The following is a 26,363-nucleotide window of genomic DNA, read 5'->3' on the forward strand; positions in this document are numbered from 1 at the left end:
TACGACATCCATGGGAAAGAGATGGAGTGTTCCTATTCTTTTTTGTATTGGTGCCGGGAACCACACTATACTATATTATTATGGAAATAAAATGAAAAATATTTGACAATAAAAATAATTCTTATCTGGCATATTTTGCTAACTAAACAAACCATGGCAACCGTTGCTATGGCGTACATAAAGACGGTTGCCTCAAAACCTATTATTTTTTAAATAAAAATTTTGGATAAAAAACAAATATTGTGTAAATTAAAAAAAAATATACTTAGGCCAACAAAACGTCGCACCCCACCCTTATCTGACATAGGCCCAAAAAATCCTAACACCGCTCGGCTGCACTATTTCACCAGAAAACTACGTCCTGGGCGTGTCGAGTTACAACCAAAAAGGTCCAATAAGGGCCTACCTGCTAATAAATTCGGTATATTGCTGAAATCAGACTAAATGCCCTGATTAAGAGTGCCAGTGGGCGTGGTAGGTGAGAGACATTATTTTTATCTTTGTAAGGGTTAACTAAGCAGATATACACGGAGAGTGTGGAGGGAAAGGTCGGAGTGGGAAGACCTAGACGAACGTATCTTGATCAAATTAAGGACGTCCTGGTGAAGGGTCAGGTCAAAAGTACCAGAAACCGCCGAGCTTGCATGAAGAGTTATGAATGTGGATGAAGCGAAGGAAGTATGCAGAGATCGTGGCAAGTGGAAAGAGGCGTGATTTTATATTATGTTATGTTATGTAAGGGTTCACACAAAAAGTGTCAATTACTTCAAAGCTGTTTAGGTGAGGGAAAATAGCGTGAGGTAAATAGAATAGAATAGAATAGATTTATTTTCAAAATTGGATACAAGGTATCACTTATTGACGTCACATAACTTAAATCTAATTATAACTAAGTACTACCGCTTCCAAGGCATATGTGTAGAAGAAGCGGCGGAACAAACTACACTGCAGCATAGACATATATATAACATAGATAACTGAATGTGTAATATATGATATGATGATGATGATGATACAATACGGGTTAGATACGTATGCAAAGGTTGTGGAGGTCAGATGGGAATCGCTTTCTGTAAAAACTTGACTCACCCAATTCTGAATCATGTTCGAAAAGGCGCACCCTGGGATCTAAGCTTAAAAGCCCTACGAGCCTATCAGTCGTCCAAGACTGCGGGCTCTACTTACCCCGCAAAGGGTATAGACGTGATTATATGAATGAATTAATGAAATTACACAGATTGAGTTACCCTCGAAATAGGTTCGAGAGACTTGTGTTACAATATACCAGCACAACGATACTTAATTCTTTAAAACTAATATAGATAAACATCCAAGACTCAGAACTATAAAAAAAAATTGTTTTTCATCATGGCCAGGCCGGTATTCGAACCCGGGACATATTGTGTCACAGACAAGCGCACTACCGCTGCGCCACAGAGGCTGCCTGCAAAATTAGTATGTATTTAAGTAAGTAGCTTGTAGTTCATGAATAGAATAGAATATATTTATTTTCAAAATTGGATACAAGGTATCACTTCCGCTTCCAAAGCGCATGTGTAGAAGAAGCGGAACAAACTACACTGCAGCATTTTTACAGGACGTCAATTTACAAACATAGATCTCTTAAATCTAAATCGTGGACGAATGCACATTGTCTACATAAAAAAAACATGCATGCATGCAGCAACAAACATGCTTAACTAGTACCTACTTACATTACAAACATACCATCACTCACATTGGGGTAGGCAGAGACTGTGGATTTCCACTTACCACGATCCTTAAAGACCTCTCCCGCTTCCCCCACACTCCTTTCACTTTTCATGCATATTCGACTATGACTGGTACTCCTAACATCTCCCCTTTTTTTACATATGGTCACGTCTATGCACCTTGTGGGATAGACAGTGCCAACAGTCTTGAAAATATTGATAGGCCAAGTTCAGCTATTTGGCTTAATGATAGAATTGAGTGCCGTGTGGTTCCCGGCACCAATAGAAAAAAGAATAGGACCACTCCATCTCTCTCCCATGGATGTCGTAAAAGACGACTAAGGGATAGGCTTATATAAAATTGGGATTCTTCTTTTAGGCGATGGGCTAGCAACCTGTCACTATTTGAATTTCAATCAAACAAAGAATCCCAAGTTTGTGAGCCTATACCTGGAAAAGAGGTGGAGTGGTCCTATTCTTTTTGTATTGGTGCCGGGAACCACACGGCATAACAGTGTAAAACTAGTGCGGGATATTAAATTAATTCCACAAACATTTTCGCTCCGCCGGACTCTTTATAACCGTTAATCTACATTTTTTTCTTTTTTTTAATTTCTCCCAAAGTCTTTGCGAGCGAAAGCGAATTTTTTATGCTTTTTTTTTTGCTGAAAAACGAAAAAGAAACGCTAATTTTCTTCCCGTCTGGCTCCGTAGAAGCAGTGGAAATAAAAGCAAAACTAGTTTGTTTTTAAATCGAAAAAGCACGAACAGTTCAGATAGAAGCGATAACAAGCTGCTTTGCAGCATTTTCTCCAATAACGTCAACTTCACAATTATCCAAACTCCGAATTAGAATAGAAATGTGGATAGCAGAATTGTAATTTATCTATCAGTTAACTACCCGCCTAGCCAAAATCTAGCTCTACATACACATATATACATACATATGGTCACGTCTATATCCCTTGTGGGGTAGACAGAGCCAACAGTCTTGAAAAGACTGAATGGCCACGTTTTGCTATTAAGTTTAATGATAGAATTAAGATTCAAACAGTGACAGGTTGCTAACTCATCGCCTAAAAAAGAATCCCAAGTTTGTAAGCCTATCCCTAAGTCGCCTTTTACGACATCCACGAGAAAAAGACGACGGAGTGGCCGTATTCTTTTTTGTATCGGTGTCGGTAACCACACGGCACATCTAGCTCTAATAATAATAAAAAGTTTGTACGTACTAGAATTACTGTATTAAATGCTCCTGTATACATTCAGTCAGAAAAGTATCGGGAATGGATTATTTATTTATGGTTCCAAATTCAAATTTTTGTTTTTTTTGTTGTTGTTAGATTGGCACAACTGTTTTCCATTTTGGCGCGGAGTTTGAGTTGCATCTGTTGTTTACATTAAATACAGTGCTATTTTTAGTTATATCATATCTAGTGTGTATTGCTAATTTCATAATGGATAAAAACATCGAACAAAGAGTTTGTCTTAAATTTTGCATTGCCAATGGAATATCGTGTTCGGAGTCACTGAAAATGTTACAGAAGGCTTACGGTGAATCGACTTTATCAAAAACTCGTGCTTATGAGTGGTACAAAGCGTTCAAAAGCGGTCGAGATGTGATGGAAGATTTGCCTCGCTCTGGTAGGCCATCAACGTCTGCAACTGAAGTTAACATCGCAAAAGTGAAGGAAATAGTGACTGAAAATCCTCATTCAACTTTGAGAGAGATAGCCACCGAACTTTCTGTATCTCACGAGTCGATCCGTACCATTTTAACTAATAATTTGGGTATGAAACATGTTGCCGCTCGGCTAGTCCCAAAAGACCTGAATTTTTTTCAAAAACTCAATCGCATGAGAGTCGCTGAGGACATGCTAGAACGAGTCAATTCCGACCCAACATTCATGAAACGCATTGTTACTGGTGACGAGACGTGGGTTTACGAGTTTGACATGCAAACTAGTCAACAAGCTTCGGAGTGGCGCCTTCCAACTGAACCGAAACCGAAAAAACCACGCCAAAGTCGTTCAAAAGTCAAAGTCATGTTGACTGTTTTCTTTGACTATCGCGGTGTTGTGCACTCGGAATTCTTGCCGGAAGGTCAAACGGTAAATAAGGAATATTATTTGAGTGTTATGCGGCGTTTAAGAGAGCAAATCCGACGAAAAAGGCCAGATTTGTGGAAAGAAAATTCTTGGATTTTGCACCATGATAATGCACCTTCGCACAAGGCCATCATTGTGAACGAATTTTTAACCAAACACTTAACAAATACCATCGAGCAACCACCATATTCACCAGATATGGCTCCAGCCGACTTTTTTCTTTTTCCTAAACTCAAATTACCACTTCGTGGCACCCGTTTTCAATCGGTAGAAGACATAAAAGAGAATTCGCGGCGAGAACTGACCTCAATTCCGGAAACAGCGTTTAAAAAATGTTTTGATGATTGGATTATTCGTTGGCGTAAGTGTATCGTTTCTAAAGGAGCATATTTTGAAGGTGATAAAATAAATTTGGATGAATAACAAACAGTTTGTGTATTATTGATCTTTTCCTGCTACTTTCTTGACAGAGTAGTATAATTTTGTGTACATAAATAAAAAGATAAATAAAAAGCGAACCGCTTGCCTAAACTTATAAGTAGTTTCGTAAGACAGCTTCTGTAGCGACATCAAAATTCAATAGAAACACATCTGCTCGCGAGGCGGGGCGGGCGCAATCATAACGTAAACTGATTTTGATAACAGCCTGGGCTCGCTATAAAACTCGTGTTTTATGTTTTACTGGTGTTATTTTGAAATAAGCTGCAGTTTTGTATTTATTACATAAACATTACTTAAAGACTTTAATTAAGATGATGCTATGCAATTGGACTGCGCAATTTGTAAATTTAATTTTAGTTTCTACATAATCATCTTTTTTTTTCTTTCTTTTTTATCAGTAGTTTTAGTTTTAATTTGAATTCACTGTACTTTAGTCGAAATTTAATATCTATTATTTATTACGCAAAATGAACGCTGTTGGTCGAAATGATAAGTTGTAAAAAAAATTGTAGACAGTTAAAAGTTTATCACCTCATTTAATTGTCAACGTTTTGTGATATTTAAATCAACATACATAGATATGGTCACGTCTATATCCCTTGCGGGGCAGACAGAGCCAACATTCTCGAAAAGACTGAATGGCCACGTTCAGCTATTTGGCTTAATGATAGAATTGACATGATGACAATGAGAGTACCACATACACACTGTCACACATAAATACAGTTTGCATATATTTTTTTCTTTTTGTATTCTTTTAGTATTTAGTAATAGTTACGTATAATAAACGAATTTGAATTTGACATTAAAATAGTGACAGGTTGCTAGCCCATCGCCTAAAATAAGAATCCCAAGTTTGTAAGCCTATCCCTTAGTCGCCTTTTACGACATCCACGAGAAAAAGACGACGGAGTGGCCGTATTCTTTTTTGTATCGGTGTCGGTAACCACACGGCACATCTAGCTCTAATAATAATAAAAAGTTTGTACGTACCTTTATCGACATCCATGGGAAAGAGATGGAGTGGTCCTATTCTTTTTTGGTATTGGTGCCGGGAACCACACGGCACATTAAATCAACATCGCAATTTAATTGACCAGCATTTTATGAATTAAATTATCAATTAAATGTTCACACATTAATCTCAACGAATTAACGATCCCAACTACTGATTGACCAAAACCGCATTATAATCAGAACAATCGCTTTCACCTGGACATGAATTTCCATTGCGCCATAAATAATTAAATTAGTTCAGCTGTGTTGACTGTGAAGCGTTGTTGTATGAAATGTTAATTTATATTTAGCTAGCGACCCCGCCCCGCATTCGCGCGGGTAGCATTTTTCAAATTCAAATTCAAAATTTGTATTCATTATTATAGGATACTTCGTATCGCTTAATAATTGTCAAAACGTATGGCTTAACAACATTGGTTGACGTCAAATAAATTACTTAAAACTAAGTTTACTGCCCCTTTCAAGGCGTCAGTGCAGAAGAAGCGGTAACAAACTGCACTGCAGCATTTTCTTCAATAACGCCAACTTCACAATATCATTGAAACTTAGAATAGAATGTGGACGAGAGAATACGTTGAATTTATATAACCTTCTTCCTCCTGGCTTTTGTCCCAGTTGCATCCTCAATCTGTGGTGCAGCGGTAGTACGCTTGTCTGTGACACCGGAGGTCTCGGGTTCGAATCCCGGCCAGGGCATGATGAGAAAAGAACTTTTCTGATTGGCCTGGGTTTCGGATGTTAATCTTTTTTTATTTATTTATTTATATATTTATGTACAACAAGAAAAATTAGCAAAAAAAACTTAAAATAAAGAGAAATTCAGTACAAGGGCACTACTTATTTCTAGAGAAATTTCTTCCAGCAGGCCCACGACAGGAAAGTGTAAAGAAAGGCATTGGCTTGTGTACATACCTAATATTTAATATATAAACTTACATATTATTATTATAAGTATCTTTATAAGTATTTATTACTTACTTACTTATCTTTATAAGTATTTATTATAAAATATAGTATCGTTGAGTTAATATCTCGCAACACAAGTTTCGAACTTACTTCGAGGCTAACTCAATCTGTTTTATTTGTCCCGTATATATTTATTATTATTTTACCCCTCCGGGAAGAAGGCGTGTTATGTATATGAAAGTGGTCTTATTCAACTGGCGGAAACCACACGGCCCATCACCCTTAACACACGATAAATGCAAAGTCGTAAGGGATTGGCTTTTCTGTCGCCGTATAGTAATAAAGAGATGCCAAGCGTTAGTCGTATTTCCATACTGAGGTTCCACTTACATACTATACATATCATCACGTTTTAATCCTTTACTGGGAAGACAGAGCCAAATGTCTTACGTACAGTATTTTCATTTAATATATTTAGAAACTAATTATAGGTATAATTTAGCTCCATATAATATTCAATATCCGAAAGGGTTTATGCAAAGATCAGTTATAAAAGTGTATGTTCGTGTTATACTCATATCGTGCAAATAAAAATTTCAATTCGAAAAGTCAAAAACGCCAAGTTCATATATTTTTTATACATACACATAGTCACGTCTTTTTTGCTTGCGGGGCAGACAGAGCCAACAGTCTCGTAAAGACTGAAAGGCCACGCTCAGCTGTATAGCTTCATGATGGAATTGAGATTCAAATTAGTGACAGGTCACTAGCCCATCATCTACAAGAGGCATCCCAAGCTTATAAACCTATCCCTTAGTCGCCTTTTACGACGTCCATTGGAAAAATATGGAGTGGTTTTATTCTTTAGTGCCGTGGCACTAAACGGCACGGTACCTATATTTTTTTATCAAGAAAAGAAAATATTACTTTTACACAAGCGGATCCCTAAAAGGAACGCCATCTTGAAGAGTTATGGGAAAACTTGTGATAGTTCCGCTGCTTTATGGCAGTTCGCTGTGAATGAATGAAACGAACAACATAAACAGATCCTTATTTATGTAACACAAGCATTTTCCCTCGGCTTTACATAGGTACATACACTAATTCCCTAATTGATTTGTATTACATATGAAATTGTAAATTGTGTGTGCTACACACAATTTACAATTTCAAAATCAAATAAATTAATTATCTATCTATACATATAGCCACGTCTGAATATAAAAAAAGAATACGACCACTCCATCTCGTTACCATGGATTTCGTGAAAGGCGACTAAGGGATGGGCTTATAAATTTGTGATTCTTTTAGTCGATTGGCTAGCAACCTGTCACTGTTTGAATCTCAATACTATAATTAAGCCATATAGCTGAACGTGGCCAATTCAGTATTTTCAAGTCTGTTGGCTCTGTCTACCCCGCAAGGGATATATACGTGACCATAATATGTATGTATGTATTTACATATCAAAGTCGTGGTCTGAGTAATTTTAGCTTGTGCCATTAATTTAACTAAGTAGTTAACGATATTTATTTGTGAGAATATCCAAAAATCTTTGCTAGCTCACTGTTCAAATGTTGCAGGTGAGGTAAAACATAGTTGCGCATCCCTAGTACGTCTCATTATCGACAAGCGACGGTGAAGCACAACACTAGCACGAATTGATCCCGAGGGACGCGCCCTGAGCTAACCTCTAATTTATTCAGAACTCCTTCTATTCACAACGCTGAGCGGCCAGACATTTTTCACTTCTAAGCTGTAAGAGAACATACATACATTCATACCACGTCTTTATCCTTAACGCGGTAGACAGAGCCGACAGTCTTGAAAAGACTAAGGCCACGTTCAGCTGTATGGCTTAATGATAGAATTGAGATTCAAATAGTGACAGGTTGTTAGCCCATCGCCTTAAAGAAGAGTCCCAAGTTTACAAGCCTATTCCTGAACGTGATATCATTATTTTCAAGAATAGAATAGAATAGATTTATTTTCAAAGGATACAAGGTATCACTTATCGACGTCACATCACTTAAATCTAATTACAACTACTACCGCTTCAGCTTAAGCGGTGGAACAAACTACACTGCAGCCGTTGGCTCTGACTACCCCGCAAGGGATATAGACGTGATTATATGTATACACCAAACGGGATGCCATTATTCCCGTTGTGACAGCTAATTAAAGCAAATAATCCGGGATATATATCCGCGTACACATTATTTGAAGATCTCTCTCAGATAATTAACCATATCTTAATTATCGTTCCTCATATTTGTATGTCATTAATTAAGTATACTGCTGGTAAGCCGATGTCATAGTTAAGTCAAAGTTCAATGGTATTAGAATAATACATTATTATGTCTAACATTCGAATCTGTGTTTGTTAGTATATATGTATACATAAATACAATACATATAGAGATTGCTATTTAATCAACTAAAAGAACGATCTTTTTCTTAGCAGTCGGGCGAAAAGAAAAACATACATGCATATAGTCTCGTTTATATCCCTTACGGGGTGGACAGAGCCAATAGTCCTCAAAAGTCTGAAAGACCACGGTCGGCAGTTCGGCTTAATGATTTGGTTAATGATAGGGTTGTGATTCAAATAATGATAGGTTACTAGCCCATCGCGTATGAGTCCAAAGTTTACACGCCTATCCCTTACTTGATTTTACGACATCCACGGGCACGAGATAGAGTGGTCCTCTAATTTTTTCTATGGGTGCACACGCATAGGTATTTTCAAAAAGATTAGTTAAGTAGGTTTGTTTGATACAAACAACTTTACTTTCGCGTTCTTAATATTCGCGTTGCGTAAAAATGTTTTATTATTGCATTTATAAATATTAACATGATAGTATTCTATTATTAAGATCACGTTCTTTCCCAGAGGAGAAGGCGCAGATTATAGTATAATATTTATACATACATACATATAATCACGTCTATATCCCTTGCGGGGTAGACAACAGTCTTGTAAAGACTAATAGGCCACGTTCAGCTGTTTGACTTTAAGGTGGAATTGAGATTCAAATAGTGACAGGTTGCTAGCCCATCGCCTAAAAGAAGAATCCCAAGTTTATAAGCCTACCCCTTAGTCGCCTTTTACGACATCCATGGGAAAGAGATGGAGTGGCCCTATTCTTTTTTCTATTCGTGCCGGGAACCACACGGCATGATATTTATTTAAACTTCATTGCACGAAATACAAATGTATAGCACAATTGACGGACTTAATGCTAGAAGCATTATCTACCAGTCAACCATTGGGTCTGACAGAGAACTTTATGTGGGGTATGATAAGTTATTAACAATGAAACGTTGTTATAATTATTTCCTAAAATAATGTCTTACCACGAATCTGTTTAAATAAACAGTAATTTAACGTTCACCAAAAGTAAATAAACCTATAAACTTCAACGGTTTAGGATTACGCTCCGTTACCCGAAACGGGGAGTTTCTAACTGCTGTAAATATCAAAGTTACTTCTGCCTTTTCGCAGTTAAGTATAACGGAACGTAATAATAAGGAATCGTGAATTTGTAATGTCTTTAAGACTATCGGTCGGTTATTTTGAGCACTTCGAAGTTTTTTTTTTAATTAGCAAGGGAGAAAAAGAAAAGGCATGAATTATTATTTTTTTTATTTATAAGTCGTGATTAGACGAGACCTTGTTCAATTTAGGAACGTTCTGGTAAAATACGTTAAAGGTATTCAACCGACTGGACTGCATGAGATTTACTACGTACAGGCATACATATACTTAGTCAAGTCTATATCCCTTGCGGGGTAGATAGAGCCCACAGACTTGAAAAGACTGAAAGGCCACGTTTAGCTGTATGACTTTATGAAGGAATTGAGATTTAAAAAGTGACAGGTTGCTAGCTCATCGCCTACAAGAAGAATCCCAAGTTTAAAAGCCAGTCCCTTATTCGCCTTTTACGCAATCCATGGGAAAGAGATGGAGTGGTCCTATTCTTTTTTCTATTGTTGCCGGGAACCACACGGCATATCTGTATGTAATCTTTACATTATATACATTGACATTATATTATACTCTACAACTGGACTTTTCATCTTGGCCTTCCCCTACCAACATTCCTGTTTATCCTCGCCTATAATATCAAGGGTTATTCACTTATAAAATATTTGCACTGATTAGTGCGGCGTCCACATATCATTGCTTATAAATATATCCTTATAAACCACACGCCCAAACCGAATAAACCTTCAATTAAAATTCCTGAACAATATTCGTTCGTTCCATCCCTATTTTGTCAGTAAACACGACTGCACGCGTTTGTAAACAGACATAGATCTAGCTAGATCCCGTGACTTTAGTACCTACAATCAACGACAAATAAAATCATGAGGAAAATATCCCTTTCACAAAAACCAGAAGGTTAGTTTTAAGTTATTTTTCCGTTGAAGTTCTAAATCGTGTAGTAAGCTAGTGTCGTCACCAACTCTTTTCGAAACTGCTTCATTCAATGTCATTCATTTTCATGTAATGGGTCGACGAGCTTGCATGAAGAGAGTTTTGAATGTGGATGAAGCGAAAGATGTATGCATGCAGGGATCGTGGCAAGTGGAAAGATGTTGTCTCTGCTTACCCCTCCGAGAAAGAGGCGTGATTTACATATGTATGTATCGTATTGAACCGAAGTATAATATGCTAGTAATGTTACTAAGTCTTAACCTCACTACCATATTAAGCCATCCAGCTGAAAGTAACCTTTGATTCCTGTGACTGTTAGCTATCTCTCCAGTAAGTGTAAAGTCATGTAAAGTAAACTTCATATGTATTTAATTATAAAAAAATATATACTTAAGTACTATTGAATTGGTCGAGAAAAAAGACTTTGTTAAATATTTTACCATGTTAATTAACAATGAGCTTAAGCTAGAGTAAAAAGGTTGGTTTACAAACAGATTGGTGAATTTGCCGTATCTAACTAAGTCTAAATCTGTGCGTACGCAGCATTTACCCGGAGTAATATAATCAGCGTGGTGGTGCCGGCCCATGACAGGTTTTAGCAGTGGGCTTTAGATTAAATTATAGCCCTTCTGCTTCTTTCATCACATCTTTGGAGAAGATCACAGAGTGCGCTTTTGGACTGCATTAGGTAAGTCAGGATTTTACAACGAGCAACACCAATCTGACCTCCGCAAACTTTTCAGAAAAACCTTAAACATTTAGAATTATTATAAGAAAGCTACACTAGATCAATGTGTGTATATACTGGCGCCCCCTAAAACACGGCGCTTGGAACAGACGCCCTTTTCCCATTATGCTAGGGCCAGCCCTTAATGTGCGATAAGGTATAATATCATGCCCAATGAATATACTACGTGACTGTACTATAAAAGTATTCATTGGCTTTCGGTATGAATAATTAATAATCCAATAATTATCTGATTATATCATAGCCTGTTCAGATGGTTCGGTCATGTGGAGAGGATGAATGAAAGCAGGTTGACTAAGCAGATATACAAGGAGAGTGTGGAGGGAAAGGTCGGAATGGGAAGACTTAGACGAACGTATCTTGATGAAATTAAGGACGTCCTGGTAAAGGGTCAGGTCAAGAGTATCCGAAACCGCCGAGCTTGCATGAAGAGAGTTATGAATGTGGATGAAGCGAAGGAAGTGTGCAGAGATCGGGGCAAGCGGAAAGAGGTAGTGTCTGCCTACCCCTCCGGGAAAGAGGCGTGATTTTATGTATGTATGTAGGTATGTATGTATCATAGCCTGCAGTCATGTAGTTTACACCTGTATAGTGTAACACCGCGATCAGCTGTTCATGTAAAAAGATAAAAAGTTAATCTCATTTTTATTATCTTTTTTTTAGCGTGTACAATATCTTTTTCCACTCGCCGTCCCGTCAAGGTCAAAAATGCCGGCTGGTATCGGCCCTACACAGAGGAATGATTTATTATCTGTGCCAACTGGAAATTTATGGCGGGAAACGATATACCTCTGGTCCCGTCTTTTATTAAACCAGAGTGGTGGTGTCCTTTTGGGTTCAAAAAAGAGATTTGAATGGAAATATTAATTGCACTTATGGGAGAAAATTAAGAAATAAAAATTTAGTATACAGTTGCCAGAAAAGAAAAATGGAATCCCTAAAAATATTTTTCAAATGCGCGCGTGACGCCATTTTTACTGCGCGATAAACTTTCGACGTTTCGCTTTTTATTGTGACGTGAAAAAAAAATTTAAGGGACTGTCAAAACGAGGACAAAAAAGAAGATGAAGGTTTGAAATAAATAAATCGAATGAACACATCACAGAGACAAATCAGCGGCTCTATATGGAAAAAAGCGTACGTTCGTTCACGTAATGTGAGCGCTTTCATAATAGGCGTTTCAGAAAACAGGCGATGACAAATTTTGTGGGAAAAACTATTTTATCAGTATTACGTGTTACTTATTTCTTGGACAATATCACTAATAATAAACTCTCTTCTGTTTTCCAACTATTTCAAATAATCTAATACATACACATACATACATACGTGTATGGTCATGTCTATATCCCTTGCGGGGTAGGCAGAGCCCAACGGTCTTGAAAATACTGAATGGCACATTCAGCTTTTTGACTTAATGATAGAATTGAGATTCAAATAGTGACAGGTAGCTTTACCCATCGCCTAAAAAAGAATACCAAGCTTGTAAGACTATCCTTTAGTCGCCTTTTACGACATCCATGGGAAAGAGATGGAGTGGTCCTATTTTTTTTTTGTATTGGTGCCGGGAACCACTTGGCAAATAATATAATAAATGTGTATAAATAAAAGTCTTTTTTTTTTAATTGTTACGGGTTAGCTACTAAATTAATATTTTTGAAATATCACGTTTATATAATTAAGAGTCTGGAAAAATACATAGGGTACCTTACATCACTGTTAACACTACGGGAACTATCCCGTGGGATTTTTATAATTAAGCAGTTTTTATAATTAAGACCTATAAAGTAATATTCAAGAATAAATGCTTATGATTATGATAAATAAACAAATATTTACCGGACGATTTACACAGATTGAGCTAGTCCCAAAGTGAGTTTGAGACTTGCGTTCTGGGATTAAGTCAATCATAATCAATTTACAATTAATATGTACTCGTAAATATCCAAGAAAAACTTCGTTTCTCATAATGTCCTTGACGGGATTCAAACTCAGGACCTTCGGTGACGCAGACAATCCCATTTTCCATCGTTCAAGAGATGCGCATGAGCATGTGAATTGCGTTCCATTCTAAAGCCATCTAGCAGTGCGTGGTATTTTACAGATAAATAAATAAATATATAAGGGACAAATTACACAGATTGAGTTAGCCTCGAAGTAAGTTCGAAACTTGTGTTACGAGATACTAACTCAACGTTACTATATTTTATAATAAATACTTATTTAGATACCCAGGCCAATCAGAAAAAGCTTTTCTCATCATGCCCTGGCCGGGATTCGAACCCGGAACCTCCGGTGTCAAAGACAAGCGTACTACCGCTTCGCCACAGAGGCCGTCCGAGATCTCAGCTCTGTCTACATCTCAAGGAATAAATGATGTTACAAATGTTTTTTAACTAACGTAAAATTTTCTTTTGTTTCAGTTTGTACCAAAGCCGGCGCCACGGACGTAACAGCTGATTATGGGACATATAACACACACATAAATACAAACAATAACACAAAAGCAAGGACCAATAGCGTTAAAGATAAAGTCAATTTTGTTACACCAACTATGGTTGCTTTAGATAAGGGAAATAATTTAAGAGTATTTAATGAAACGACTTTGAGGGGATTTAATAGAAAATTTAATGATACTAGTTTAACAGTTAATAGAAGAGTGAAAAGGAATGGTGATGATGATAGATGTGCAGCTTTCAAATTTGTTGATAATGATCAAGTAGACATATGGCATCCACATCCGAAAGATAATCCGAGCAATTCTAATTATTATAGGAAAATTGATTGTGTCACTGTTATAAATGGTAAGTAATATTCATGAACGTTTATTCATAGAATATTATTAATATTAAGGTATAGGTTAAGTGTGGTTCCCGGCACCAATGCAAAAAAGAATAGGACCACTCCATCTGTTTCCCATGGATGTCGTAAAAGGCGACTAAGGGATAGGCTTACAAACTTGGGATTATTTTTTAGGCGATGGACCAGCAACCTGTCACTAGTTGAATCTCAATTCTATCATTAAGCCAAATAGCTGAAAGTGGCCATTTAGTCTTTCAAGACTGTTGGCTCTGTCTACCCCGCGAGGGAAATAGACGTGACCATATGTATGTATGTATGTATAGGTTAAGTGTATTGCTTAAAGTTGTGTTGGCAGGTTGAAATAATATATAACTTTTTTACGGCATTTGATGTGGGCGCCTAGTTTATACTAAGAAAGTTGGTTTATTAAAGTGTATAAGTTTATAAGTGTTACATAAAATTGTTTTTTGAGCGGTAAACAACGTTATGGCCGGAAACGTGTTGTATCAGATTAAGACATATTGTATTGTTTTTTAAGAATGGCTGTCGCTATTTCTTATAAATAAAATAAAAATATTAAATAAGTTCTCCTGCAAAAGTTGTGGCGCGCAGACGGAATCGTTTCGTGTCCTTACTTGATTGTTTATTTGTGTGTTTGTTACCACTTCTCGCTATGACCTCGTAACCGCAAGAGTTCTTAAAATTTTGTAAAATATAGATATATTGAAAAGGGCATATCACATGGTGCCTTTGTGCCTGAAAATCAATACTGTGCCCAAAGGATTTGCGGTAACTGATATTACACATGAGAAAAAACATTCGCCATCTTGTCGTATTTCAAGAATTCTTCTTCCTCCTAGTCCCGGTCGCATTCTCACCTCTCTGGAGAGGAGCCCGGGTATGCCTTTGACCATGGATCCTGTATTGGGTGAGTCGGGTTTTTACACGAAGCGACTCCCATCTGACCTCCGCAACCTTAGAAGGTAAACCGAACCCGTATTGGATCTATGGTTACCCATCAGTTGCCTGAATGTGCAGGTTTCCTCACGATTTCCCTCACCGTAAGAGCAGGGTAAAGGGTCAGGTCAAGAGTACCCGAAATGTGGATGAAGCGAAGGAAGTATGTAGAGATCGTAGAAAGAGGCAGTCTCTGCCTACCCCTCCGGGAAAGAGGCGTGATTTTATGTATGTCTACATAATAATATTATAAAGAGGAAAACTTTGTTTGTTTGTTTGTTTGGTTGTAATGAATAGGCTCAAAAACTACTGGACCGATTTTAAAAATTCTTTCACCATTCGAAAGCTACATTATCCACGAGTAACATAGACTATATTTTATTTTGGTTAGTTCTAATAGAGATATACATATTTAGTATCGGCTGTGAATCCGTGCGAAGCCGGGGCTGTCAAAGCTGTTTGCAATTCTACCTTAGTATGGGACTGCACGTTTCAACAATTTACAACGACGTTGGTTGGCTGATATTATTACGTAAAATTTTTGTCACGGCCTCGAAGACGTTATATGAAAAACACTTATAAAATGTACACATGACTTATGTATAATATACACACATACATCAAGTCACGTCTCGTTTATGTTATTCTGGGTCTTCAGCTACCCACATAACAAAATTCCATTTTAATCGGTTCAGTAGTTTTTGCGTGAAAGAGTAACAAACATCCATACTGATCATCCTGACATACTCACAAACTTTCGCCTTTTTAATATTAGTAGGATTAGTAGGATAGTCGGATTAATATATAGCTATCTGATTTCTGTATGTATGTAAATCTAATACTGTCACTTGTTTTCAGGTTCAGAGGGTACCATTCTAGAATTAACATTTGTAGACATATTCCGTATAGAAGACCATCCTGATTGTGACTACGATTATTTAGAGGTGAGTATATACATAATTTTCAATTTCTTTTTTTTAAAAGGTACCTATGTAATTTTTATTGTGTAATTTTTATTGCATTTTTTGCATGCCATGACTGGTTAAATGCGCGAAATACATTATGCTTTGTAACACCTATAATTGTACCGCATTTAGGTATAGCAAATAAAGTATTTGTATTTGTATTTTTTTAATATCTATGTAAGTATGGATAATCGTAAAAGAAAAAAAAAAAAAAAGTTTCTAACTAAATTATATTTTTCAGATACGCGACGGTCTTCGAGGCTACGCACCACTATTGGGGGGCAAGAAAATCTGCGGCCAGCAGTTCCCCAGGCCAATCCACACGACTGGGCCGTATGCATGGTTGAAATTCCATTCAGATGACACCATTGAATATGAGGGGTTCCATATCAAAATCGCTGTGAAACCAGTGTCTAAAAACCGTAAGTTATTTTATAATTTTTATGGTTCGGTCATGTCTAGCGTTGAAAATTCCGAAAGAAACAACTTGTTTTTTTCGGTTTTTACCGTTTTATTGGTTTGTTACATTGAAATATGTATATCAGAATAAAACCTTGGGGAAAAACGGTTTTATTGAGATTTTCGTCGTTTGTTTCGAAAAATAAAAAAAAAACGATTAGAAATCTATATATATATTCTATGTATTATTAAATTTTTAAAACAATGATGCATATTGTAAGGTACCTAATCAATACTTTTCCTATTGTATTTTTCCGTTTCTTTCATATTTTCCCGTTTTATTAATAAAAAACATGAAATATTTAATTCTTATCTTTCTTGAAACTTTCGTAAAAAACTTATATGCTTTTTTCAACCATGAGGGTTGAAAAAAGCATATAAGTTTTTTCGTCGAGTGTCGAGAGGATGTATAAAAACTGGTTGACTAAGCAAATATACAAAGGAAGTGTGAATGGGACTGTTGGAGTGGGAAGGCCTAGACGAACGTACCTTGATCAAATTGGAGACGTTCTCGCACAATGTCTGGTCAAGAGTCGGCGAAACTGACGAGATTGTATTAAGAGAGTTATGAATGTGGATGAAGCGAAAGCAGTATGCAGAGATCGTGGCAAGTGGAAAGAAGTAGTCTCTGCCTACCCCTCCGAGAAAGAGGCGTGATTTATGTATGTAATTTACTTGAGGACGGCCGCGCGACTTCGCATATATACATAAATAGGACACGAGGTAGATTACACAGATTGAGTTACCCTCGTAGTAAGTTTACGTGTTACGAGATACTTACTCAACGATACTAAAGTCCATAATAAATACTTATATAGATAAACACCCAGGTCAATCAGAGAAAGTTGGTTTCTCATTTTGCCCTGGCCTGTATTCGAACCCGGGACCTACAGTATCACAGACAAGCACACTACCACTGCGCCACAGAGGCCGTGGGATTCTTTGGGATTCTTAATTTAGGCGATGGGCTAGCAACCTATTTGAATGACAATTCTATGATCAAGCCCAACAGCTGAACGTGGCCTATCATTCATGACTGTTGGCTCTGTCTAGCCCGCAAGAGATATAGACGTGATTATATATTTCAGATGTTATACCAGAAAGTTGTCACTTCATGCTTAGCGGTACCGATGGAATCCTCGACATAAAGACGATTGAACAAAAGTGTAAAGATGACAGTGAGAATCAGGAACTGGACGTGCTGTGGACTATAGAAGCTGAGCCGAACCATAAGGTAAGTAACCTTAATAATAATTACAAAATAAATAAGTAATAAATAATTAAATAAAATATAACGCATCCTCAATGCTTTTTATGTGCGCTGCCTTTTCATCTATAGATTTTCTTTTATATTTCGATTGGCTGGCGGACTTATCCCAATTGGGATAAGTCCGCCATTGTACATATTCTTCTAAATCCAAGAACTGTTTTGTAATTTGTTATATTTATTTTTATGTTCAATAAAGAGTTTACAAACAAACAAACAAATACTCTTGTCATCCATATATACTAAACTTTACATCCACTATATACACTTGACCATACCCTCTCACCGTTCATACGCCACATTTAGCTGTTAAAAACTCATAGCTGATGTAGGTAAGTGAAAAATATATGGTCTCTCTGTATGAAATTCACAAAGTTTTTATCGCTAAGTGCCTATATTTGTGTAATTTTTCTTTTGTTTATTAAAATTTTTTTCTAAACTCTTTTGTTTCGACCTTTTCCTGTAGATATCATAAAAGCTGATTTGACATTTGATAGAACATAATTTGTTTTCAGATATATCTGAATTTCACGCTGTTCGAGTTGGCTAAACCCAATGCCTGCGAAGACAATGTCGTCCAAGTATTCGGTTCGGTCATTGAGTTTGACGCTAAGTAAGTGTAACTATTTTGAGAAACTGAACTTTTTTATTGACAATTTCAGCGCTTTTGACCTCAATTTGTCTGATGGTAAGCAAGATGAGAATAAAAATGGTACAAGCAAACTTAAGTAATGCCTGTTGACTCTTGACTTAATAGTTACTTAGTTGAAGCTATCAAGGAAGAGAGTCGCGGTAAGGGAATTCCAAATTCAAGCAGTTCGCATAATAAAGTATTTGAAAAATGGTGAGAAACGTCGGGTGGAACGTATGGACCACATATGGATGGAATCCCTGCCCACGCCGTATCGTCCAATGATGCTATTGCATTGCAAATTAAACTTCGCAATACGTCAATATTTTAATAAGCCATAGCAAGAATATAATTTAAGTTTACATGCACCACCTCATCTTGCTTGTTATCAAAGGTTTTAAAGGCAAAGGCAGTCCAATTCTCATTTTGTTTTATAATCATTCCAACGCCTTTAAAATAATTCTTATTTGGCGGAATTATGGTTCAATAAGTTTCAGAGTTTTCAATTTCTTTGTTTTAATCTTCACAGACTGGCTCATTACTGTGGCTCCATTGCCAACTCTGTCACAACCAAAACGGATACCACTAAAACTCCTAATGACGAAGGCAACGTCATGCACGTACGTTTGTATGCGTCCAAATCTGCTAAAGACGAGACCAAATTCACTGCTCACTACACTGTTTTTAGGACTTTAGATTCTACCAATGAAAATGGTAAGTGAACTTTTTAGATAGCTACGAAAATAAGAATACATACATACATACATACATACATACATACATACATATAATCACGTCTATATCCCTTGCGGGGTAGACAGAGCCAACAGTCCTGAGCGGACTGATAGGCCACGTTCAGCTATTTGGCTTTAAGATAGAATTGAGATTCGAATAGTGACAAGTTGCTAGCCTATCGCCTAAAAAAAGAATCTCAAGTTTGTAAGCCTATCTCTTAGTCGCCTTTTACGACATCCACGGGAAAGAGATGGAGTGGTCCTATTCTTTTTGTATTGGTGCCGGGAACCACACGGTGTCAAAATAAGAATAATGTAAAAAATAAAGGTTAAAGAACAATAACTAAACTTACATACATATAATCATGTCTATCCGTTATGTTATGATATAGACAGAGCTAACAGTCTTCAAATGAGTAACCACGTTCAGATGTATTGCTTAATGATGGAATTAAGAGTGACAGTTTACTAGCCCATCGCTTAAAAGGATTGCAAAATTAGGAGCCTATCACATTGTTGAAAAGAGATGGAAAAATTTAAATACGTATTGTTTGAAATCAATATTGTCATGTCTGAACACCATAAACAAAAGTCTTAAAAATTTTTTTTTACAGATTTCAGTAACATCTATATTTATCACACTCTTTTTATTTCTGTTATTATCAAACATCTAAAATTTTGAGAAAGAACTTTTATGACCAATTTCCTCATTCCTATATAAATATAAATATCTCTCGTTCTTAAAATACTTTGAATAAGATTAAGTTACACAAGGCGAGCGTAAATAGAGACGTTCGAAGGACCAACCTAGTTTAAACAAATTAAAAAAAAAGTTCTGGTGATGTCAAAAATAAACAAAGCTAAAATAAAGAAATAAATCCCATATCTACATAACATCAACGTAGTTTAATCAAATTTTAAAAAAAGTTCTCGTGAAAGGTCATGTCAAAAATAAAGAAATTAATCCCAAGTCTACATTACATCATTCCAGTTTCCACGATTCAGTCCTGCAAACTTCTCCCGCTTCATCCACATTTGTAACTCTCTTCACACGTGCTCGTTGGTTTAGAGTCTCCTGACCTGACCTTTCGCTTTTCTTCCAGTCTTTCCCTTCAAACGATCCTATTCACACTCTCATTGTTTATTTGTAAAGAACGTGTGCACACAGTGCCGTGTAGTTCCCAGCACCAGGATAAAAAAGAATAGGACCACTCCATCTCTTTCCCATGCATGTCGTAAAAGGCGACTAAGGGATAGGCTTACAAACTTGAGATTATTTTTTAGGCGATGGGCTAGCAACCTGTCACTATTTGAATCTCAATTGTATCATTAAGCCAAATAGCTGAGCGTGGCCTATCAGTCTTTTCAAGACTGTTGGCTCTGTCTACCCCACAAGGGATTTAGACGTGACCATATATATGTATGTGTGCACATTCCCTTAGTCGCCCAATTTGTTTGCTTCAGACAAATGCGACGAAGACGAAGAATTCGACTGTCAAGACAGCACGTGCATAGCAGCAGATTTGAAATGCAATTCTTATGCGAACTGCCGGCTGAAAGCTGATGAAGAAGCTGATCTTTGTAAGGTAAAGGCTGATACTCCTGTTTATCTTTCTTTCGTCTATATGTCTTACGAGGTAGACGAGGCTAACAGTCTTGAAAAGACTGATAGACCACATTAGCTGGATAGAATTTAAATTCAAATTAAATCAGATAACTTGATATAAAATTGGTTACATATAGTTCTACTAATTGCCAAATGTATTTATATACCTCTCATCATCATAACATCTTCATCTCTTTCGAGGCAGACAGAGTTATCAGTCTCGCAAACACTGAAAGGCCATGTTCAGCTATCCTGGATAAAGATGGAATAAAGACTCGAATAGTCAGTCACAGGATGCTAGCCTATCGCCTACAAGAGGAACTATACCTATATCTTATTATTTCTTGTCAAACCTGCCTCTGTGGCACAGCGGTAGTTCGCTTGTCTGTGACATCGGAGGTCCCGGGTTCGAATCCCAGCCAGGGCATGATGAGAAAAGTACTTTTTCTGATTGGCCTAGGTCTTGGATGTTTATCTATATACATATTTATTATGGAATATAGTATCATTGAGTTAGTATCTCGTAACACAAGTCTAGAACTTACTTCGATGCTAACTCTATCTGTGTAATTTGTCCCGTACATATTTATTTATTTCTTGTCAGATATACGATCCTATTATTAAGTATTTAATAAATTTAATGCTTTTCAGGGTGAAACCGAATCAATAATCAGTCAAACACACATCCTGGTGATCCTAGTTATATTCTCCCTGATATTATCCGGGATGACCTTCGTGTTCCTGTTCAAATGCATCAGGAAACTATACCAGGACCATAAACTTATTAAAGTGAGTATATAGTTATTACTTGTTAGGTCACACATACTATTAAAGTATATTTATTTATTTAAAACTTTATTGTACAAAAAGTGGTCTTAATGCCGTTTGGCATTCTCTACCAGTCAACCAGCTGACCAAACAGAAAAAAACTTTAAGTTGGTGGTACAATAAAGTGCTCATGCATACTGCAAGATACATACATTACAAAAAAGATGCAAAAATAAATACAAGAAACAAAAAAATACATTATAAATACATATACATACATAAAATATCACATTAGGATGGAAGTGAGTAATAGTATAGTGAGTGCAAACATACATACACATAATCACGTCTTTATCCTTTGCTGGTAGACAGAGCCAACAGTCTCGAAAAGTCTTTATTTTACTTAATACTTAATTCTTCTTTTTCTCTAATGATATGAATATTTAAGGCTCATATACAACAATCCTGTGAAGACGGTCTGGACAACTTAGCCAAAAGACGATTGACGCTGGACGCCATGAGCCTGGAAAGAGACAGTGAGCCCAGGGCCAGTTTAGAGAGGGAGAACCATACAAATGAGATGGTGAAGAAGCAGAGGAGTTTCTCCAAACATAAGGTACTTCTGTTACTGATTCTTCACTTATTAAATGGGTAAGATACTGTTCTGTTTGGAACAGTGGTTCAGGAATGAGGGAGCGGCTAGAGATACATACATACATACATATAGTCACGTCTATATCCCTTGCGGGGTAGACAGAGCCAACAGTCTTGAAAAGACTGAATGGCCACGTTCAGCTGTTTGGCTTAATGATGGAATATAAAAAGGCTAGAGATATATTGATTTAAACTTCTTCTTCCTCCTAGCTTCCCGGTTGCATCCTCACCTCTCTGCAGAGGAGCCCGGGGTATGCCTTTGACCATAGATCCTGGATTGAGTGAGTCAGGTTTTAACACGAAGCGATTCCCATCTGACTTCTGCAACCTTTGCGGGTAAACCTAACCCGTGTTGGATCGATCATGGTTTCTTATCCAGTGAGTTAACGGTTAACGGTGAGGGAAAACATCGCGAGGAGACCTGCACATTCAGGCAGTACAGGTCTCCTCGCGATGTTTTCCCTCACCGTTAAAGCATCGGTTGGTATTTTAACTAATGTACATAACTTTGAAAATAATCATTGGAACGTGGCCAAAGTGGGATTTGAACCTGTGCCTTTCTGCTCATTACGCATTTTAACCGGGCAACTTACCGATTCGACCGCCAACGCTCAACTAAAGATTTTTATTTAATCATTGTTTTTAGTTATTATAATTATGTTTTTCACCCAAAGCAAGCTGGTGATAGCTTCATTCACATACATTTTTATCAACAGCAAAGCAGCATTGACGAATCAGACTTCATTCAAGAAACTCATTTAGACCTTGACGATGAACCGTGGAGACGAGACGTGAACAGCGTCCCTGACGCAGACAACGTGAAAGTCGAACGCAACGGTAGAACGAGACGGAGCGACTTTAGCAAAAAGGAGGAGTCTATCAGGAAAAGAGACAGCGAAGAGAGAAGAGACGAGAGAAAGGACAAGAGGGAGATAAGAGATGCATCGGTTGGTGCGCCTGATACTAAGGAGTCTGGATGTCAAACTAGAGAGAGTCTGTTCCAGACTGACCCGCCCCCTAGTTCTGATGGTGAGTTATTTAACTTAAGGTTAACTAGCGTTTACCCAAGGTTAACTAGCGTTTACCCAAGGTTAACTAGCGTTTACCCAAGGTTTCTCTCAAAGGTTACAGTCAAATTTGTTCTCTCTTGTGTGGATTGTAGTCTATTTGTTATTATGATTCAGTTAAATTTGTTCGGAAGATTTTGCGCGAAAGAGACTTCTTCTTCTTCTTGGCTATAATCCTAGTTGCATCCTCACCACTCTGGAGAGGAATCCGGGGTAAGCTCTTAAACATGGATCCTGGATCGGGTGAGTCAGGTTTCTACACGAAGCGACTCCTATCTGACCTCCGCAACCCTTTGCTGAACCTACGTATTGGATCATATGGTTACACGCGCAATTTCCTGGATTTATACAAGAAAAGGGGGAGAGAGGTTAATTCTAGAGGGAGGAAGGTTACCCATAAAATAGAAATTACTTTCTCCATAGACATTTTATGGTTGGTCCGTGCAAGGTCATTAAAACTTTTAACATAACATAACATAACATAAAATCACAACTTTTCTCGAAAAGGTAGGCTAGGTAGGTAGACTACATCTTTCCACTTGCCACGATCTCTGCTTCCTTCATTCGCTTCGTCCACATTCATAACTCTGCTCGGCGGTTTCGGGTACTCTTAACCTGACCCTTTGCTAGGACGTCCTTAACTTGATCAAAATACGTTCGTCTAGGCCTTCCCACCCACCTATCTAAAACTTCCATCAACAATTTACCAAATAATTCACGTTTTACTCCTGTATTGTGTGGAACTTTGACAAATTATGAGAATACCAAATGTACCTATATTAACTAACCTGTGGACATCGGCCGCTATTACAGTTTCAATTCGGTGTGGAAATTTGTCAGTTTGTTCGTGTTTTGATTAATTTCTACGGCCACAAACGATCAATTATGCATGCGGCAACGTTAAATGAACGCGTTATTATTTATCGTGCCTAAATTACCTCCTGGTTTAGCGAAAAGAAGATTTTATTGATTAGTAGCTTTTAAACAGTACCTACTTTTTTCGGGGTATTCATTCATAAATTGGGAAAGAGAGGTGAACTAGGGATCCCTCTTTCAGGCGATGGGCTAGCAACCTGTCACTATTTGAAGCTCAATTCTATCATTAAGCCTAACAGATGAACGTGGTTTATCAGTCTTTAAGACTGCTGGCACTGTCTACCCCGCAAGGGGTATAGACGTGAATATATGTATGTAATGATTTGATAAAGACAAAATAAAGCGTAAAGACTTTAATATACAAACTCACATACGCATAAAGCACCTATAAAGTTGGTATTGGAATATTCAGGAACCTACTGATATTAATAACCATTTATTTTTATTTTTTTTAAAAACAACCACTATTTTCATCCAATTCATGGTGACTTTAAAATTAAGATACCAAATATAAAAAATAATAATCTGTTCAAAAAAAATCTCTCTCTTCTTTTGCACAATCTTTTATCTCTTTCCCACAGGCTCGGGCAGCAACAGCCGGGGTTTCTCAACGTTCGGGTACTCCGGCGCAACGATCGCTAGGCCTTCGCCCCCGCCACAGACGGCCACTTCTGAAATCACTATAGAATTACTGAGCCAAGTGACGCCTCAGGCCCCTAGCAAAACGTGTAAGTATAGATAGATACATACATACATACATATGGTCACGTCTATATCCCTTGCGGGGTAGACAGAGCCAACAGTCTTAAAAAATCAGAAAGGCCACGTTCAGCTATTCGGCTTAATGATAGAATTGAGGTTCAAATTACACCTAAACTTAGAAACTTAGGCTAGCAGCCTGTCGCTATTTTAATCTCAATTCCCCATCATTAACCCGTGAAACTGAACGTAGCCTTCAGGCTCAGTCTGCCCTTTATCGGGTAAAGACATGATTATTTGTATGTATTCTTTATTGCCGTGTGGCTCCCGGCACCAATACAAAAAAGAATAGGACCACTCCATATCTTTCCCATGGATATCGTAAAAGGCGACTAAGGGATAGGCTTACAAACTTGGGATTCTTTTTTAGGCGATGGGCTAGCAACCTGTCACTAGTTGAATCTCAATTCTATCGTTAAGCCAAATAGCTGAACGTGGCCATTCAGTCTTCAAGACTGTTGGCTCTGTCTACCCCGCAAGGGATATAGACGTGACGATATGTATGTATGTATGTATGTATTCTTAATTTTTTACATCTTGTTGCAGTGAAGAAAATTCCTGACCGGCGACCGATGAGCACGGAAACTACGAGATCTGCCCCTGACGTCATCATTGTGTCCAAACCGATTCGCTGAGGGTGACCCCTGGGGCCCGCGCCTTGGGCCCCGACCCCTCCGGACTTCTGGGACCCGACGGAGCCCAGAACATGTCCGGAAGGGTCCCACCAACCCCACTGTTACTACGAAATGTCAAAGAGCACCTCTTTCGACTACAACGGGTATTACAGCCAATACTTTGGCGAAGGACCAAAAATTATTTACGATTATTGTTTAAAAAGTGATTTCAAGTCGAAAACGCTGCCGAGGAATCTTGGCTCGTCTGTGGAGTTGAAGCCCAAAGTGTACCCTCAAAGGACTGTGTGTTTTTATGGAGTTGATGACTCTCCTTGTAGGAGACATAAAACTTTTGTCGTAAAGGCTGACATAGAAGCCCCCAGATAACGAATGTTTGATTTTTGAAATGTTTATAGTGTTGTTAGCGATACGTTAAGGCCTAATTCTTCAGATTGTAGGCATATGTCGGATTTTTTTAAATTTTTATCTAATGTCATGCTCATATTTTATTTTTTTTATTTACAGATAAAAAAACATGTTTTTTAATTGTCTTGTTAACCTGTTGTAACGGAGATAATGTTATTAAAAAGCCACGGGTTTGATGGACCACTTGCTATGTTTAAATCTAATGTAGTTAAATTTAAATTATGGATTGTTTTTTTTTTAACTACGTACATGTTAAATAGGATACAATGATTATTTTATTTGGTTACCATTATAAATTAATGCATCATAAGGTTTCGGAAAAAAGGGGTCAGTACTGCTAAATTAATAATAAAAAAATATATATTTTCAGCAGATTTAAAAAACAATGATCCCTGGCTAAATACA

General features: G+C 37.3%; 1 protein-coding gene across 1 annotated transcript in view; it reads left to right on the forward strand.

Annotated features, from left to right (window-relative positions):
• LOC106137571 (neuropilin and tolloid-like protein 2) overlaps window positions 1–26,053 on the forward strand; it is a 73,200-nt gene extending 47,147 nt beyond the window's left edge. Inside the window, exons 3-14 of the mRNA XM_060951286.1 lie at window positions 13,797–14,177; window positions 15,991–16,076; window positions 16,339–16,519; window positions 17,645–17,790; window positions 18,339–18,436; window positions 18,984–19,168; window positions 20,653–20,774; window positions 21,446–21,583; window positions 22,011–22,178; window positions 22,933–23,245; window positions 24,741–24,887; window positions 25,465–26,053. Of these exons, the coding sequence (XP_060807269.1) occupies window positions 13,797–14,177; window positions 15,991–16,076; window positions 16,339–16,519; window positions 17,645–17,790; window positions 18,339–18,436; window positions 18,984–19,168; window positions 20,653–20,774; window positions 21,446–21,583; window positions 22,011–22,178; window positions 22,933–23,245; window positions 24,741–24,887; window positions 25,465–25,553 (2,054 nt within the window). The 3' untranslated portion in view covers window positions 25,554–26,053. The remainder of the gene's footprint in view (window positions 1–13,796; window positions 14,178–15,990; window positions 16,077–16,338; window positions 16,520–17,644; window positions 17,791–18,338; window positions 18,437–18,983; window positions 19,169–20,652; window positions 20,775–21,445; window positions 21,584–22,010; window positions 22,179–22,932; window positions 23,246–24,740; window positions 24,888–25,464) is intronic.
• The last annotated feature ends 310 nt before the right edge of the window (window positions 26,054–26,363 follow it).

The sequence above is a fragment of the Amyelois transitella genome, chromosome 24 (genome assembly GCF_032362555.1).
Source record: "Amyelois transitella isolate CPQ chromosome 24, ilAmyTran1.1, whole genome shotgun sequence".
Taxonomy (NCBI): Eukaryota; Metazoa; Arthropoda; class Insecta; order Lepidoptera; family Pyralidae; genus Amyelois; species Amyelois transitella.